Source organism: Bactrocera latifrons, unplaced genomic scaffold, assembly GCF_001853355.1.
Source record: "Bactrocera latifrons isolate USDA-ARS-PBARC rearing strain unplaced genomic scaffold, ASM185335v1 scaffold_126, whole genome shotgun sequence".
Taxonomy (NCBI): Eukaryota; Metazoa; Arthropoda; class Insecta; order Diptera; family Tephritidae; genus Bactrocera; species Bactrocera latifrons.
The window spans coordinates 111134-130246 of NW_017534697.1; the positions used below are offsets into that span (position 1 = coordinate 111134).

Here is a 19113-nt window from a genome sequence, read left to right on the forward strand (position 1 = left end):
TACTGAATAGAGATCATATTAATCGATTGTCGTTTTTTTATATTTTGTAAGCAACTCAAACACGTAAAGGTTAAAAATAAATAAATTTCGTTAATATTATGAAACAAAGTCAACATATATTTTTATTTTTATTGATAATTATGTKTTTTGACTATGTTGTAGAAAATGTAATATTTGTTATCGATATATTTATTTTCATTCAAGTATMARAACATCTCTGAATARTGAAATGTAATAGAGTTTGTGACTATCACTTACAGAATAGCAAAATCGTCTCAAGTCTCAAAAATTGTCTCTGTCAAATTTAGAGACTTGATACTRTATCACAGTACAGAATCGCACGGTAAAMGTTTTTCGAAGCTTAAATTAGTTTAATATACGGGAAAGAAATTGCTCTTTTTTGAAGAGTATTCGGTTTTCTACAAATTCATTGATGGCACATATTTTTTCAAATAGTTGAAAAAAAGATTTGAATTTGTCTATCRGATAATAAGAAAAAATACAAAACTGTAAGGCASAGAATCTTCCCGTTAAAATTAAAAGTTCATRCTTGGAGAGACTTTCTTAGAGGCGTTCAACAACCTYTTCTTCAGAGTGCCAAGCGGAAAAAAATATTCGATTTTTGACACACCCTAATCTACATACATGTACTTTATAAGTAACATTGTTGACATAGAAAAAAATGTTTGGCCTGCTAAAGGAGCAAATATAAAGTATAAAGGTAAATCGGTATGCAATGTATGAGAAACGTGTGGCAGAAAGGGAATTTCATTCACGCAATCCGCGACCAAAAACAAAGAGGACAAWGCCAAACGCACAAATAAGGAATCCATATGCTGGCGTAAAGTCTTTTGTGACGTTCTGCTACACTCCCACAAAGAGGATAAAGTGGAAGTGACACACATACACTTATATAACATTTGAGGAAGTGAAAGGGAGAGTGAAAAACCTGTAGACATAAGCAGAAAACCTCTGAAGCAAACAAAGTCGGCATTAAACAAGTATCGGGGGTTGAGAGGCAGCGAAGCTAAAACCAAAACTGTTACAAGCGCAAGAATTATCGACATTCACTTATGGAATTGCCGTCGTGGGAGGCAATGACTGGCGAGAGCAAGGTGACGCACGCCAAAGCAATGTATTTACAACAACTTCCGCAATTGTAGACATTGACTGCAGGGAACTCAAGCGGTCAGTAACTAAGGACTTCTAGCACAAACACACCAATAAGGTGGCATAGGTATCAACAAGCTCCCCATTGAATAAAACTCAATTGGATGATGACTCTTAGCGATCTGCTGGGCAGCAGCGAAGCAAAGTGAGTTCGCATTCCGTAAAAATTTCACATAGCTATAAGCAAACCGAACAACAACAGAAATGGGTGGAGGGGTAATAACACAGCACATAACAGCGGATGTCCCATCATCGCGACTCGCGGGACACAGAGCTTTGAGTAGTGTGTAGAGTTCATGTAGCGAACTTGTTAAACATTTGAATCATTATTTGTACCACGACCGATAGCTTAAGGTAATTGAAACTACAAATATTCGAGCATAAGTAATAAAGCGCACCCTCACCCGAGCGACATAATTCAACCGGGACACTGTCAATTGTGTCACTTTACCTGTGTTTGGGGAATATCTAATGCGAGTATGAGAGTTTCCATGCAAATTGTTTAGTCAACCGAAGTGGTGGCGGAACATTTTGTTTTACAATTTATGGGAATTGGTTGGCAGCGAAAAATTGCTGGGTTTTTTCTGAACACTCGCACACTTGAGTACAAAATAGCCACTGAGATGGTCTCTTTGTGATGGACGTGTATTTCTACGGACGAAAGCTATTCTGGTAAATATGTTCTGACCGTCCCTTCTTTTTTACTTGTTCAAAAAACACTCGGAAATTTATTTCATTAAAACGCTTATTTACCCCAAAATGAGCTAACTAAACAAAAGGAAGAAATACCGTACAATAGAAGAACTAAGAATTGAAATTAAGCTTTAATTAATTTAGGCAYTAAAGGTCTCTTTTTTTCTAACTTAAAATGAATTTTCACCGTGTTCTAATAAAAAGCACCCTGTATACTGAAGTAATTTAATAWTATATTTAGCCGGTCATTGTCCTAAGAAAGGGTGTATAAGTTTAGCGTAAACACTTTTGRAATAACAACAAAAGCTTCTCAGCGTCAGACAGTATGCATGTGKGTATTAGCAATAAATTTGAAGACTGAACGGCTCCCTCATTCAGCGGCATACAATTGTTTACAAACAAACAAGGCGACTCCAAGTGGAGTCAAGTCAAGCGAATGTCAATAAWGAAGAAGCCAAAAGACACAAATGCCCTTCATATCTTTTGCAATGGAAGGTCTATGACGGWGTTGCGTGACCGAGGTACATACGTACTTCACTTCAGCTTTACAACAAAGAAACTGAAAAATCTGATTGGAAGCAGAAAATAAATGAAACAACAAAGAAAAACAAACAAAGCACCGTCGATGGTGCTTCGGGGTGATAGGTTAGCCGGTTTGTCGGACGACTAATTGTAACACAAAAACTACCATCAACTGTGAAGTGACGCCGACAACGGTTGAAAGAAACAGTTGCTAGACGAGCAACTCTCAACTACAAAAGCAACGGTAGCTCACTGTTGCATGCGGATACGCCTCTCTCAACGTCTTCAACAATTATGTCCCACTTGGAAGGGCGATGTGAAAACCGCCAACCTGTATGAAAATACAAATGCAGACGATTGCCAGAGTAGCAACAGCCAGACAGCAATAATAAGATAAACCATGAGTAGCATTCCTGCTCGAAATTCGTTTGTAAGTTGCTACTGAAGATGAGAGAGTGAATTTGCACTTGGATGAGTCACTGCCTACCGGAAGCGACAAACGTAGAAACAACAAAACGAAAAGGGACAAAACTTCACAGCAATGAACCTGCACTCGGCGATATAATAGTCAATGTTTGTCCTTATAATACGGAAGAGGTTTTATAGGAAGATTTAAATTTAAACCAAATTCAAACAATTGAACGCTGATCTAATACCGGTCGCCGAGAATTCTTCACACGATGATTTTTTCGATATCTTTACTTAAGGGTTTATTCTAGTCTAGAGGCTCGAATTTCGAACTTTTTTCAACAATTAAWAACAAAGAAGCACTAGCTATTTTTACTACCGTTTTTTTATCATTTGTTGATTAAACTTAGAAGAGTACACAAAATAAATTWAAAAAAAAAAAATTCCATCGAGTTATGCGTCCTTGAGGGAAAGAGGGKAAAAAAGAGGCCGTATCCTCATCGCCAAGATTTCTGCGCTTGTCGATAGACTCTTAATGAGTACGAATGTCGCTTTGCAATGAAGCAGCAAAACTAAAAAAAAAAAGTTTCAAAAAATGGTGGCTACTCAAAAAAAAAGGTCGATTTTTCACTAATCTTCCATTTTTATCGATTTTTTTTTAATATTATAAATTTCAAATTTTTCTTTTTTGTTGCTTCTAGTGATAAAATGGCGACTACTCAAAAAAAGGTCGATTTTTTCACTAATTTTACAATTTTGTCTATTTTTTTTTAATATTATAAATTTCAAATTTTTCTTTTTTGTTGCTTCTAGTGATAGAGATATATTTAGAGAATATTCATGCCAAATTGCAAATAAATCGATCTGATTAGAATTTGAGATATTGCGGCTACCGCATCAAAAAAAGGAATTTTAAGAAAAACGCGTTTAAAGTTTTACGTTAAGTTTCGGGCAGCGTAATATTTAGATAGATAGTTCGCTCCACCGGTCTAATTGCCACGTCACTAAAATGGCTATAACTTTGAAAATAATTTGAGTTTTGAAAAATCCTTTTAGGGAGATATTTTTGAATATCAAAACTATCGAATTATGAAAAACACAGTCGAAAAACCAATTATTCATTCAATTTAAGAATCAAGATGACATTACTCCGTCGTTTTAGTTCACTTCGGTCCACGGCAGTAGAGGTTTGGACGAATATTTTGTAAAACAATTGCAGTAGTTGGCTCCACCTATAACCCTATTTTCTTTCAAATCGAACGTTTTCGCTATCAAATCGCCTCAATACCTATTGTCGAAGTTGTAAAATATTGTGTCTCTCTTTATACCTCGCATTCATGTAAATTCAAATTGTAACCGGTTCACGCTTGACCATGGCTTCAATTCGAACAAAACCCAACAAGTGCCTACGACAAGCTGAAAGCGCCGTGCAAAAAACTTAARCGCTCAGCAATAACCGCAAACAATGGCAAAATGAAATATAGCACAAAGCTATTRTACTCTTATTGGACGGCAAACGGCGTAAGTAAAGTTGCCACAACASCGCTTGGCATCGCCGCTAATGCCGCCATCACAACGAGTGACTCATTCATGGCAATCGTGACGGCGGTACTTTTGGCGCGAGCTGGGCCCAACATTCGATTTGTAATTACATAAATRTGTGYATATTAGTTTACAACTTTGGTTCCAAAAAAAACAGCGACTTGAATAAAGTAGACGGGACTGGTGTGCGTTTAGCCGCGCCAAGTGTTAATGATATTCGAAGCCAAWGTACATATGCAATGCGAAAATACCCAACGAGATGCAATCAATCAAGCCTTGGAAGTTCGTACATAGACAGCACCTACCGGCCGCGCCAAAGCCGCAATAAAGACGCGCAACGTCGAGGGGTAATGGATACGTACACAGTTATAGGCACACGCACAACCAAGTTGCCACCTAAGTAGGAAAGAGCGTTGGCACACTCACATACTACGGCAAGTAAACACAAATGGAGGCAACAAAATTGTAACCGGCACAGAACAGCAACACTAGGTCTCAGAGCTAAAGCAGGCGCGTCCAGCGTGGGGCAGGCGTTGTTGACCGGCTACTCGTTTGCCTCCGGTTACRATAATCGATGAGTCTAACTAACACGAAATACGAGACTGCACTGAACGAGAGCAGAGTCGAGCGTAACACGCCTACGCTGTTGTATAAATTAAATAGTTGAAATTGCGAATACACTTTGGTCAGCTTTCGAAAGCTGAAATCGAGTCAAAACATAAAAGAGGAAATGCAAAGAGGAAGCAAAAGCATAATAAATTTGCACAATTCAAATAATTTGAAAACACGTCGACAGAAGCCAAACATTTTGAAATATCCATTACAGATAGAGAAAACTAAGGAAAGCAACGATCGGCACCGCTTGGTAACTCGACACTACTAAACTATAACGAAATGGGTGCTCTAGGAGGCATGGAGAGCATTTTACCGTTTTTAAAGTAAAATATGATTGTGAAACCTTATGACACCCTCCCTATTTAAATGCCTACACAAATTTTAAAAGTAATATTTTTAAGATATAAGTGAAATAACGAAAATATGCAAGAAAACCATAAAATTTAAGTTTTTTCCTCAATTTTAAAAACGTAACTATTTTCAGCATCAAGCCTAGTATTACAAGAAAACCCAAATTAACAATTAGTAGAAATATTTTACTCAGAAACTTGTTGGCGCGGAGTTTCCAAAATTGCGTAAAATTTTTGGCTTTAATAATTTTTCACTTGATTATTTCGATTTATTAGCGTTTGTTATATCAGTTGTTGTCCAGTCCAGTCGCAACGACTATTTGATATTTTAGTCTTATAGTAGAAAATGTATTTTCACTTCACTGTCCTGCTCGAAATTGAAAATTTTGATTAAGCTCATGCACTCAGGCGAGTTGTTTTTTTTTTACGTAGTTATAAAATTTATCTGGATAAGATGTAATATTCATTAATTGGATGTATTACAAGCCATGGTAACATGTATAACATAGAACTTTTTATTTTAAAAATATCATGCCACAACACGTCTTGTTTTGTTGCTTTCATTCTGACTTTCTATAGCATCGATCTTCACTTGAACTATTATAGCTTATCTTCGTACCCTCTGACATCCACCTTAGAACAATAGTGAGTAAATTAATACCAGCGATTGCGTGAACTGAATGTGTTTACGAGTGAGGCAGTCTATGGGTTCATGCACATTTCTCAAAAACTAATGAATTTGCAWTGCGAACGGAATAATTTGTTACTTATTCACAAACTGATCAAACAAATGAAAACACACTTGTCATAATAATAACTTAAATAACCAAAACTATCGCATACAATATTTGTTAGCTATGCAATTCGTATGCTTCGTCATGTTATCACTCTTTAATATCCACTTCGTTTACCACTAAATAGCCTTTGAAATTAAGTAGTTATTATCCCTTTGTGTAATGGTTATGATTCTCTTTCGAAGAACCGTCTTGACAATTCTTGGCATTAGGATTAATTTTGAGACAATTTACACCGAAACTAATCAGAAACTCGTTCATAACGATTTCACAAAAAAACGAATATCAGTTGCTACAGCAAAGTACTCGCACCATTCCCGCATACTCGTATGTATGTAGCACATTAAATTAATGATCTTCTACTTTTCGAACGGCTGCAGCATTTAATTTGCCACTCTTTTTCTGAAATATTTAGAAAGTTGGTATTTAGCTGAATTGTCGACCCTAATATGCAAAGACATACATATGTATGTATAATATGTACATATATATACAAGTATTGACGAATACGAAAGACGTTTTAATTTGACACTTACGAACAATCAGAAGAAAGGAAAAATTAAAGAGAAACAATAAATGCTTGAAAATGTCGTTATTCAATGATCCAAATGTGGTCAACTTTTTTAAGGTCAAGATTTGCTGTGAGAACTTAGTTGTGTGGAGATCATTAATTTCAAATCAACAAACACTGTACTAAGTCAAATGCACGAGCACAAACGAAACAAGAATGACTGCTGTCAACAACTCAGTGAGGTAGGACTGCCGTGTCCAATGGCCTTGAACTTCTTCWACATCGCAAGTCAATCGCTTTGCATTTTAAAGCAAAAACAATAGTCAGGACAACTTCACGCCAAATTAGAAGCACCCAAAAAAACTCAATCGCGGCGACAATTATAACGGTGACACAGAGAGGAATAATAATAACATCAGCACAAGTGATAAACGTTAAAAGCGTCAAAATGGCAATTTTTATGCAAATATATTTAAAAAATTTAATATTAGCATGGATACAAATTTTAAAATGTTTTCATACGTTGCATCWTTTCTTCGAATATTATTATGGAGTCTGTCATATGGTTCGTTTTGTTGCCAATTTGATTAAAACAAATAACTACTCTCCTTTAAACATTCAAACACACATCAAGTGCATACWTATACATATAAATACATACACAGGATATGGTTACAAAATTTTAGAAATGCTTCGGTTTGTTGTCTGACATAACAACAATTGAGGGACATTTCATTTACAGTTTTTTTAATGTTTCTATGAGTAACATGTTTGTATTGTGTAAGTATCGACGCTTGAATAGAGGAAATCCACTGACAGTAAAGCAATTTTCACTAGCCATCCATGCTTTTAAAGGCTTTACACATCTAAAACCACTTTTAATTTTCAGCTATTATCGCCCAAAAGCAATTTGTACAAATTTTAACATACCAAATATACTCAACAAACACTGCAATTAGGTTATAACTTCATAAATTTTATATGTAGAACAATTTAAACCCGAGATAAAGTTATTTTTTTATTACAATATACATAAATGTGTGTATGTAAATTAAGTATGTKTTTAAATTATTATTGGTAAAATTTAATCTTTGCAACAACGCAATTCAGTGATCATAATATAGACACATATGTTTGTATATATAATATGTGCATGTATGTACATACATACATATGTAGTTATAAAAACTTACCTTGGCATACAATTTGGTGGTGTGCGATCCACTTCCCAAGCAGCGAATAATTTCATTGGCACCGGCTTCTGACCGTTTTGACTGCCAACASCGGTGTGCAATAGACTACTAGCGCCAGTAGTAAAACCGCTGTTGACACCACTCCCACCCCCACCACTGCCACCGGCACCGGTGCCACTGACACCCATGTTGGCGCTAAATTTATCCAACTTGGATGATTTATCTACCATTTTCATTAGGCCGGACGTTCGGTTTGTTACACGGGAAAAGAGAAATTTCGATTGGCGAGTTGCAATTGCAACAGCCTTGTCTTCTTGCGACACGTGTTATAATTTGTTGCCTAGTTATTTCTGCGTATTAAATGTATGATTTCATTTGTTATATGCAGAGATACAATTTTACTCTTTTCTTATTTCGTATTTCGGCGATTTTACCTTATTACCGCATAATTGGACAACATTATTATTATCTTAATATTGTTATTACTTATGAATTATAGTTCATGTCTTGCTGATCTGAAACATTTAATTGGTATTTTATTACATTCTTAATATTAATATTATTAAACTTTACTTCCAAAATTTTTAGAATTATTTGTTTCTAAAATATTAATAAAACACCTATATTTTAAATACGACACAAGGCAACACCAAAAAGTATTGGCAYACATGTATATATTTAACTGGGCGTGCCGCTCCCCCATAAATAGTTGAAACAATTCGGAGCTGTTAATCTATCAAAGACTCTTTACAAATATTACAGTAGTGAATTCAGCAAGCTAATTAATTTTTCTACCGTACATACTAAAATAAWGTATATAATTTTGACAATAACTATTTATTTTGTTTATACACACATTCGGTRAGAACACTGCACATTGATTTCATCTGAGTTTCATTTATTGGATGTATCTCGCAACCATCCCCGCTTCACTTCACATGCACATTCATTAGCAAATACATGCACACAACCATTATACAACACCCACTGTGCATTTTGCTATCTCTATGACCACATATATGATATGGATTCTGCACATTATTGCTTATTCTGCTTCTTATTCATTCATATTTTTTAAATAACTACATTGCAAACCAAAATTTAGGGATTTCACTAAGATTCACTGAATATTTGCACACAATTTGTGGTCTTTACTACATGTTTTGCTATAGGATTGATTAGTTGTAGCGCAACTTGATGTTGCGCTTGGGCGCTGGTTTAAGTTGCGCTGCTCACCGTAGATACTTCTATAGCGCTCCGAAGTCGATGTCAAACTTGCTTTTATTTTCTGTTATGCCTCGCAATAAAATCCCACTACAGATACACAAATACTGAGGAGTTGCCACAGTAGTTAGAAACATCAAAAGACGTATATGAATTTCTCAACAATTATGTATTTCATTATCTATTCTTTTATTATTTTTTATGATTTACGTATTCATATAATTTTCATATTTATTACGCTGTAACAAACACAGTCGATTACTTCAGAAGCGACTGCCATATCTTATTGGAAAATTGCGATATACTATATAAAATAATACAGCAACCATTTCTTGAAATCGTGGTGAATTTGCGAGGCTGCAACCGGCAGTCTTGCAGATAAATTGGCCCCACTTGAATTTGCACTCTCAACAGAAAAGAAGTGGAATGAGAGAATCAACCACAGCTGAAAAAACACTTAAACCCAAATTTGACAACAACTTTTTAACACACAAATTTTGTTTTTCATCTTATACATATTTTTATTTTCACTTAATTCATTCTTTCAAATATTGACTGTTACGATTATATTTTCATGTATACTTCATACCATTAACATTTTATAGAACTCAAATAATAACTTTCATTAAACTTGACAATCCGCACAAATTTATTTCTACAATGCTACATACGTCGAGCAAACAAATTCACACTGATTATCCATCCTACTTCTGCTTATTTGTTCACAAGAGTAGAGAATGCCATAGTGATATTTCACCTTGGGGGAAATATGAAGCAAATAACGTAAATTACGTGACAGAGAACGGTTATAATATTATAAACGTTCTCTGGTTCTCTGTCGCTGTCGAAAGTGCTGCCAAGTTAAAGTGTTTTGTTAGAAAAGTGGTTAGTATCTAAAGTAGAAAGGTACATATATTATAATACAAAAGAAAAATGAGTTGTTTACAATTTAATAATTTTTTAATAACCACATCAGAATAATTATTCTCATATATATACCCTCTGTAATTAATATGAAGTCTCGATTAGAATATTGCTTCTAATATACAACAAACAGAAAATTATGCCTTGTTTGGTGATTGGGTAGAGGGAAATCTGTTAATTCGTAAACTGTTGTCGCTTAAATTTAAAATGGCCTGTTTAGAAAGTGGAAACGTTTCAATTTACACAAAATCTAGTTTATGATCATAATTTTAAAATTTCTTCCTTTCTCATTCTTAACAAACATAAATAAAAATTATACATTTCCATATTACAATAAATAAGCATAAAATCATCTGTATGCAAACTCAATTTCGATCCCACTGCTCTTGCTCTGCACTCATATACTGGCTATCACTCCATCCACCGCTTTGAGATTCATCCAAATCCTTTTTAATGTCTTTGATCGATTGTCTTGGGCCTTCATAATGAAAATGTGATATACGTTGCCGTGCTCCAATGTCCACTACGTAGTCCACGGCATTGATTTCAGTTTCAGTTGACGCGCCGGTTTCAATGGGTATATCCTTGAGACACTGTTGCAAATGATTAATGTAATTAATGGCAATGCTGAAAAGTAAATTCATTTGTATTTATTTGCGAATTGCACACAACTTGTGATATAATTTCTTTGAACGCACCGTAAACTTTCAATCTTTGAATACTTCTTGCCATTAGGCTTCGAAATAGGCAGTTTGGAACGGAGTAAATCGAACGCCCTGTTCATATCGCGCATTCTTGTGCGTTCTCTATCACAGGCAGTCTTTTTGTAATCTGCGGAGAAATCGATCCTTTTTTTAATATACATACATACATATTACATTCAACGTGTCGGCAAAGTCATCAATGATCTGGCTAAAATATTTTGAGTATATAAACGGTGATCCAAATAGGGGTAATTTTACCATAGCCTTTTTTAACAGATCACGTGTGAGTTGAGTTTTGTTATTCTAACGGATACCTAATCCCCGTTAGGATGATAAMGATTATCTAAGTTGACGTCGACGTCATCTAACGGGAGGCCCAACGAACGTGCTGTTTCGACGGGATTGGACCAAAGGGAAAAAGGTGTGAGATGAGTGGGGTTGGCGGAGCGTGCAAACAGGCGGCCAGTGTCATTGCGGAGACTCATTGCACGCAGGACATATGTACATATGTTGGATATGTCGGGGTCTATTCTGGATAAGTAGGAGTTTAACCTGCTACAATATTCATAACAAAGCTGCGCAAGGGTCCCTCTGGTTTCTCGTGGCAACCTGAGCTATTCGTCTGCAATGGATGGTGGCTTGACTCCAAGAACGCCATTCACTGGAAGGAAGTTGGTGAAGGTGTTGATAGCTCCACTATGAATGGCGGTCCCGAATCCTACAATCACGTGTGAGTCGTATCAAGCGGTCATATTATTTTTGTTCAGTATTGTTTGGCATTTCATTATAGAAAGTCTTACGCCTGAACAACGTCTACAAATCGTTCGCCCCAAGAAAATATAACTAAAAGTGTATACGAAGACTGTGGTAAGTGGTACGAAAACAAGCAAAATTTCCGTAATTGGAACGAAGAGCATCAAGAGCTTCCACTTCATACAGAAAAAACAACGATTTGGGATGGTTTGTGGGCCGGAATCATTGGTCCACATTTCTTCAAAAATTAAGCCGGTGAAAACTATTTGATGCCCGAAATTCAAGCCCGTGATCTCGACGATACAACAAGGTGGCGCCACTTCCCACACATTGCATCAATCAATGGATTTATTGAGAGAACACTTCGGTGAGCAGATAATTTCACGTTTTGAGCCGGTCGATTGACCACCAAGATCGTGGGATATCACACCATTAGAATCTTTCCTACGGAGACATATAAAACATCACGCGTCATCGAAATTTGGACTCAAGGGATGGACCATTTGAGGTGTATTCGCAAGCAACATTTGAAAGAAATAATCTTCTAAAAAAATTCCAAAGAATATTATTTCGAATGATAACAAACATTCCCCCATTAAACTTGAAGTTTCTATGTTTTTTCTTTAAAAAAGTAGGGTACCTCGAAAGGGATGACTATTTACAATTCTCAACGTACGCATTATTTTCTACAAAAGTGGATAACAGCTCAAATGCCTGTTCTGAAGAGTTTAGTTTAGCTAAACAGAAGTCCGATATCTAATTTTTATAGAGTGCTACTATTTGCACACATTATTTGAATTTCATCACATATTTCTCACCTTTCTCCAATTGCAGCGCTTTCTCTTTCCAAGAGGGATTTGTTTCCTTCGATATGATGTGCTCGCGTGCGTCGAGGTAATTGATACTAATCGGTGGTGGGACCACTTCCGCAACAGATTTCCCTTTCTGATCGGCAGCTAATGGCCAAGTACTCACGGTCTGTGGAATTTGCGTTGGGTAAACACTAGGTGTAACGGTGGATATTCCGCTGGAAACAACCGCAGAAGAAGCGCTTGTGTGTGGCGGCACTATTGTATTCGGTGCRGGAGGTGGTGGTGTCAACGAATTCTCATAATGAGTATACGGATTATTGTAAATCGGTGGCGAGAGGTGTGTTGTAACAATTGGCAACAAGTGAGGATCGGCGGGAGTATGTCCAGCATAAGGCGCATAGTGCGAAGCGACCAAATACGCATTCCCACTCAGATGCATATCCAGAGGATACTCTGAATTGTAAACCGATGCCAAAACGTTTGCGCTGACGGCCACTGGCTTGGGTGTAGTRCCAAGCTCCAAAATAATTGGCTTTTCCGTTTCCGATTGATAAGAATCAGCGTCCTCACAAACTTCCGCCGTGCTGTTCGTGACATCAATCGTATTGGGCAAAAGTGCCGTCGGCATGTCGTTCGCACGGCCGCTTAGCAATTTATCAGACATTGCACGATCTTAATTTAGTATAAAGGCTAACTTGCTCTTGCACGAACACTAATATACATGTATGCATATGTATAGCTAGAAGGGCACATGGATTACACACTAATCTTTTTATTTTCTTTCAGTATTATTTATACATAGACACATGTACATACATATATATGTACGTTGTAACCGTTTTTATTCAGGCATATTCCGTTTCGCAATTCAAATGAAAATTCAATTATTGTTTTAACACGTCGCGCTCGCGCTTATGATCGTCCATCAGCGACAAATGTTTTCAGTAAAATGTCGCAAGATTTGAGATCGATTCGTTATCGCACCTTCAAGATCACTTTCGTTTTTAAGCGTTAAAAGTCGAGCTTAGGTTCTCTTCGCGAGGAATGTGTGGCAGCGTACGAAACACACAACAATATAAGTATATGTGTATGTGCGTATGTGGCAGCCAATGTGGCTGACACCACCTTTAATAGCTTACATATAAACCAATAAACGCAGGCATATACAGTACAAACATATTCACATACATACAAATGTACATAGGTGCTTGGGTTTCATGCATTGACGCCCTCTGCTCCGGCTYCATTTTTAATATTTCATACTCCATTCAATATTCAATTTGGTTTAATGGGAATTAGTTTCATAAGTAGATATGATGGCTTAACGTAAGTGGTCTCAGTGATGCCTGACGACACAGGAACGGTTAAATTCGGTTTGAGCCTGCAATGTAAACYTTCACATCAAAACAGTATGTTTAAAAAATTGCCATATATAGTGTTTGGCCACATATCCTGAATATATGGGTGACATGCAAACAAGCTGGACCAATTTACGAACGTCCCCTTCCATTTGTTACGAGCTCTTTGATATCCCTTCAACTGTAGGGACCTTGAAGAGAATGACTATAATCCCTATAGATTGGTCCGTGAAGAGAATATATGAAACCTACAAACTAAAGGCTTTTGGGTTGCAAAGAATAACAACATGCCTAATATCAATCACGTGTTCCAGGCTTCTATAAGATATCTGAATTATATCCAGCAATCGCGTGCAAGATCGACCGAGAGAAAAAATTTTAAGAGCCAAATTGGAATGGTTTAATGATATAGTCAAATCTTACGAATGCCACGAAACGTATAAAAAGTTGCTTTAAATTTTCTAAGTCACTTAAGGCGTACATATACTTARGTATGTATGTATGTTTCAAAATTCCGTTATAGCTAAACATACACATATGTATGTACGTGAATACACCGGTCCAYAGTTCTAGAGTACACAGTTTTCGGACAAAAGGATCGTACATTCATCATTATAACCATTTTCATATTTTCGTCGGGCGCTGGAACCAAAGTACCAAGCGACATTAACCATTCCACTAAGACTTTGTTTGCTATTTACTTTCTACTTTTGATTAAGAGCTATTCTCTCGGCATTTATGTGAAAAAGTGTGCTGAAAGTGGCATATACTTATCTACATATGTATGTATGTATGTACGTAAATACTCTTAATACATACATATCGGTGCATGAGCAGTTACATACATACCCAAAACAAAAACAAAAAACAGATGTATTTGTTTATACACACACATACATACGTATGTACATATGCATGCGTGGGACTAGGTTCAAAAGAGGTCCAATTATTGCACTTCGTCACACGTGCAACAAGTGTGTCTGTATTGTACACCGCACTCAGGTGTACAAGTGCATATTCATCATTTGCCACTCCACTATTTACTTAGATRGAATTGTGATCATTTGTCAACAGTCAATTTACTCATCCGTCCGCCTATTTGACAACCGTCTCACAGACGCTACACTTCAATTAGATTCGCATTATAAAGGATGACGTTGACATACGACCTCCATTCGTATTTACATTACATATGGCTGTATGTGTATTTTTTTTTTTCTTATTAGACTGGCTGATACCACGATAGTGAGTCCTTAGTCTCTCCATTTCAGAACTTCAAAACAAGTGCAGAAAAGTCCATTATCACCGCGAATGACACTCAATGTTTAAGAGATATACTTTGCTGTAGCCGAATTATGCACTGCCGAACTATACGGTATAGGGCTACCCATTATCAAGCTCCACTCAACGCTTCGGCCCAATGAAAACAGGGCAAAAATCTCATTACTAACTTGTAACAGTTACTTTTACAAGTATTTTTCAAATTCATTTCCCATTTATTTAGGTATTTTGAAACTGTGAAACATACAGGCTATGGTCCTATTGGATTTCTCAAGAATTACGCTAGGATTATGTATTTTTTATGTGGGTTATTTTGAAAGTAAACTAGTTACGGAGCATTTARTTTTATCCATTTATATTTAGAATAAGGATAATTAAAAATTCATTTTTTGGACATATGTACATACATATATAYCTGATGTATTTGAATATTCCAAGACTGAGTTATAATTTTTTTAAGATAGTCTTACTGTTATTCATTAACACATAAACATATTGCATTGCTCTATTTCATTCTTTTATTTATAATTTTTTTGAAGTAAACACAAGTGTTTTGCTAAATGAATTCCGCTTACATTTATATATAGGAATATATGTATGTATTCATTTTATGAGGTATGATCGAATGAAATGAAGTATGCATTTGTCAGATTGAACCTTCTCAAGAATTACGCATTTCTTAGAAAGTTAGCAGGTTTTTCAGCTTGTGTTCCCTAATCATTATTAAAACACCCCTTGTATTCTTGTCAAAAATATTAAATATCAGCTCGGTGGGTCTGGTCCAAAAATAAATCCTTTACTTAGACAGTGACGAAATGAGAGATAAAGCCCACATTCTTTTATGGGGGTATTCTAGTCTACAGGCATTAATTTCAAGTTATTTTTGAAGTGTTGTCAAACAAAGGCAATTAATTAAAAATWAGTACTATAACTTTTTTTTAATCAGTTATTAAAATTACAAGAATACAAGAAAAAATAAAAATAAAATATTAAAAATTTCAGAAAATAGTAGATGATGAAGAGGTCTCATAACATTACATGGCACGTGACCTTACCCAAGATTTTAACCCTCCTTGCATTCTGCAACCAAAAAAAAAAAGGAAACATCACAACTGGTTTCTGACGAAAAGTGTGTGACGTTTGTTGTTCATTTGAGTATTTGAATTTACGGCAGCATAAAGTAAACCTCTCAAAATTCAAAAAACTCAGAATGGTGTGAGYTGTGATTTTTATGAGGTCTGTTTTCTAGAATAATATCACAATTCATGAATGTTAGGTATTTTTGAAAAAAAGAAAAAATGTAGATTTTATTCCAATCTAAAGCAACGAAAATTTAAGATTATGGCTTTAATCATCTTGAATATTTCAGGACTAAAGTCTAAAGTATAAAAAAAGATCGTAGACTATAGCTCGTTTTTACCATTATCAAACTTATTAAAAAATAAGCATTACAAAGGAATAAGAGTTTTTGCCTGCACATTAAGGCAATTAACTAAGACTGTAATATATTCTCGCAAGACTGTCTATCTACATAACCGGAAGTGACCTGGTTTCGAAAAAGCCCTAGTGTTTTCTCCGTATTTATGCGAACAATTTTTAAGCTGTTCGAAMAACTAAAACTATTATAAAAACAAAAATATTTTTTCTCTTTGTGTCACTACAACTTTTTTATTTGTATGACCATGGGTTATTAAATTGTAGTTTATATGTTACTCCAATGTATGACATAACATATGTATATGTATGTACCTATGAATCGCGAACAACATGCAATCTACAACGTTCTTCTCAAATTTCAAATTACAACTGCATTATTTAACAGCGTCGTCGCGTAATAAAATAAATTGTTAACAAATGTTTTTATGTTCTAGCCCTCATTCAAGTATTCAGACCATAGATATCGTAAATATGGGCGGATAACTTTTAATTAGGTCAATATTACATTTGTTTACTAAATAACTGAAAGCAATAAAACAACTCATTGACATTACATGGGAGTAAGATATTTTCTTTTATTTGCTACAGCTCCAAATTAGGAAAACTCTCCAAAGCATAGCAATTATACTTCAAGACAATAATTCAACATAATAAATATTCATACTATTTACGAAATGCGCTTTACTTCTCACTCAAATATTATTGCGCAAATTTCAATGAACGTATTTCGAAGAACTTAGCCACGGCCTGATCCGTTAAGGCTTTGCGCGCTTTTTGGTGCTCTTCTACAATGGGACTAACCACTTCAATAGCCAGTTTTTTCAATTCGCCTGTTAGTAACTCTCCTTTTAAGTACGCATTACGAACTTCCTCCAGCTTAGTATCGTCTTCTAGGAAAAATTTCAGGAGTTGGAATGCCACGTCTACATAAGGATTGCCGCCTAATTTACGGTGTTCCTCAACAGTGGCACGTCCACCGGAAAATGCATATTTATTGATTTTATTTTTTATTTGTTTTGGGGTATCCGTGAGAAATACCGCCGAATTATTATCGCTGGCTGACATTTTCGATTTCGCGCCTTGCAATGCAGGGAAAAAACTTGAATGCAGCAGCGCACATTTTGGAAATCCCAGACGTGGCGCCACGTCACGCGTCATACGGAAATATGGATCTTGGTCGATTGCACAAGGAATGAGGCAATGTACTGGCTTCTTGCCCTTAAATATAAAAGGAAATGTGCTGGAAAGTGCTGGAGCAGCTTGTACAGCAGGGAAACTGATTTTACCAATTATATCAGAATCACCAAAACCAAAAATGCCTTTCACTTGATTGAACGTCACACACTTTTGTATGCGAACCATATTCTGGTACATCGCTGGGCATTTACTAAAATGTAAACTTATTAGAACCGGAAATATTTGTAAGTCTATACAGGTATTTACCCAATGAAATCGAAATCATTAAATATGAACGTCTTTTCCGGATCGAAACCAATAGCTATTATATCTTTAGCATTTTCATATGCCAATTGTATGGATTCTTCGACCTTGAGGTCTTTCCAGAGTGATTTCTCGTCGTCTGTCAATTGTATGACCAACGGTACATCGAATATTTCTTGCAACCATCTGTGAAGAGATTTGTAAATTAATTGTACATACATACAATATATTAAAATTTTACTTCAATTATTGGCGTTAAAAATTTGTTTCAATTAAATGTAGGCAAAAGAAAACACCTACTTGGCCATATAAAAAGGTATCAAATGTCCTATATGCAAGGAGCCAGAACTTGGCCCACGTCCTGTGTACAGATAAAATGGTTTACTCTGCTCTTTTAAAGTCAATATTGAATGAAAATCACGATGAGAAAAGAAAATACCACGTCGTATAAAATGGTGAACTTGTTTGCCCGTTATCTTTTCAAAACGTGCTATAAGTTCTTCATCAATTTTCGATGAACCAAATCGTTCTAAAATATAAGTAGAGTAGTTGAAAAKATTAAAAAATTATAAATGTAATAGTAATTATACTTATTAGCTTATCATAATCGATGCCCTCGTCATTGGTGCTAACAACATTCCACGGATCAACTACATCGCCTTCATTTTCGGTAGCTTCCACACCGTTCGGTACCTTGTCTAATTTCTCGTTGCTAGCATTATTTAATGTTAGAGCATCAACTCCTTCGGCAACACCTGGCGATTCAGTTTTATCCATGATTTGTGTGTTTGATGGACAAACTTTCTCACTTTAACACGTGTACACTGTTCAATGAAATGTTTTTAATAGAATAATATAATWAATTATTATATGCAACACTTTTCGATTACTCAAAATCTTTGTTTTAAAAATTCCTGGCAACCGTTGTTAGTTTAAAGAATTTGGAAGTGTGTCCAATAATTTTTATCGAATGACTCAAATGTAAGTTGCATGCATTGATGTAGCAACAAATTTACAATCACCAGAAGAGGAAACAGCTGTTTACAGTGTTCAAAGTTACAATATTTGTGGAAAAAAATATTGACCATTTAATATATTTTGAAAGTCGCTCATTTTGAACTATACCCAGAGGAAACATAYAAATATATATATATATGTTGATAATCACTTTGTCGGCCAACTGAATGTCTTTATGGAATACTTATCAGTAAATTTAATAAATTTTTACATGAAGAAACTTTAAAATCTAAAGTAATCATTCACAAAAATTTTCAACACTTGTCCGAGTACAGAAAATTGAAAGCAATGTAATCAATGGGAAAATAAATTGTTCCACTCACGAAGAATGAGAAAACTGTTTTATTACAGCTTCGTGATTATTT

At 35.5% G+C, this 19113-nt stretch overlaps 3 protein-coding genes across 3 annotated transcripts in view; all 3 read right to left on the bottom strand.

Annotated features, from left to right (window-relative positions):
* Window positions 1-9155, bottom strand: part of LOC108978705 (phosphofurin acidic cluster sorting protein 2) — a 48754-nt gene extending 39599 nt beyond the window's left edge. Inside the window, exons 1-2 of the mRNA XM_018949105.1 lie at window positions 8655-9155; window positions 7799-8313 (exon numbers count right to left, since the gene is read on the bottom strand). Coding sequence (XP_018804650.1) covers window positions 7799-8034 — 236 coding nt within the window. The 5' untranslated portion in view covers window positions 8035-8313; window positions 8655-9155. The remainder of the gene's footprint in view (window positions 1-7798; window positions 8314-8654) is intronic.
* Window positions 9156-12192: 3037 nt separating this feature from the next.
* On the bottom strand, window positions 12193-12879 carry LOC108978670. The gene has a single exon (XM_018949063.1). The coding sequence runs from the start codon at window positions 12877-12879 to the stop codon at window positions 12193-12195; it is 687 nt and encodes a 228-aa protein (XP_018804608.1).
* A 3956-nt stretch (window positions 12880-16835) lies between these two features.
* Window positions 16836-18750, bottom strand: LOC108978711 (tryptophan--tRNA ligase, cytoplasmic). Its single transcript, XM_018949112.1, has 5 exons — window positions 18622-18750; window positions 18322-18555; window positions 18032-18260; window positions 17735-17917; window positions 16836-17678 (listed from the first exon to the last, which is right to left on the bottom strand). Exons 2-5 carry the CDS (start codon window positions 18506-18508, stop codon window positions 16991-16993), a joined length of 1287 nt encoding a protein of 428 aa, XP_018804657.1. The 5' UTR covers window positions 18509-18555; window positions 18622-18750; the 3' UTR covers window positions 16836-16990.
* Window positions 18751-19113: the final 363 nt, after the last annotated feature.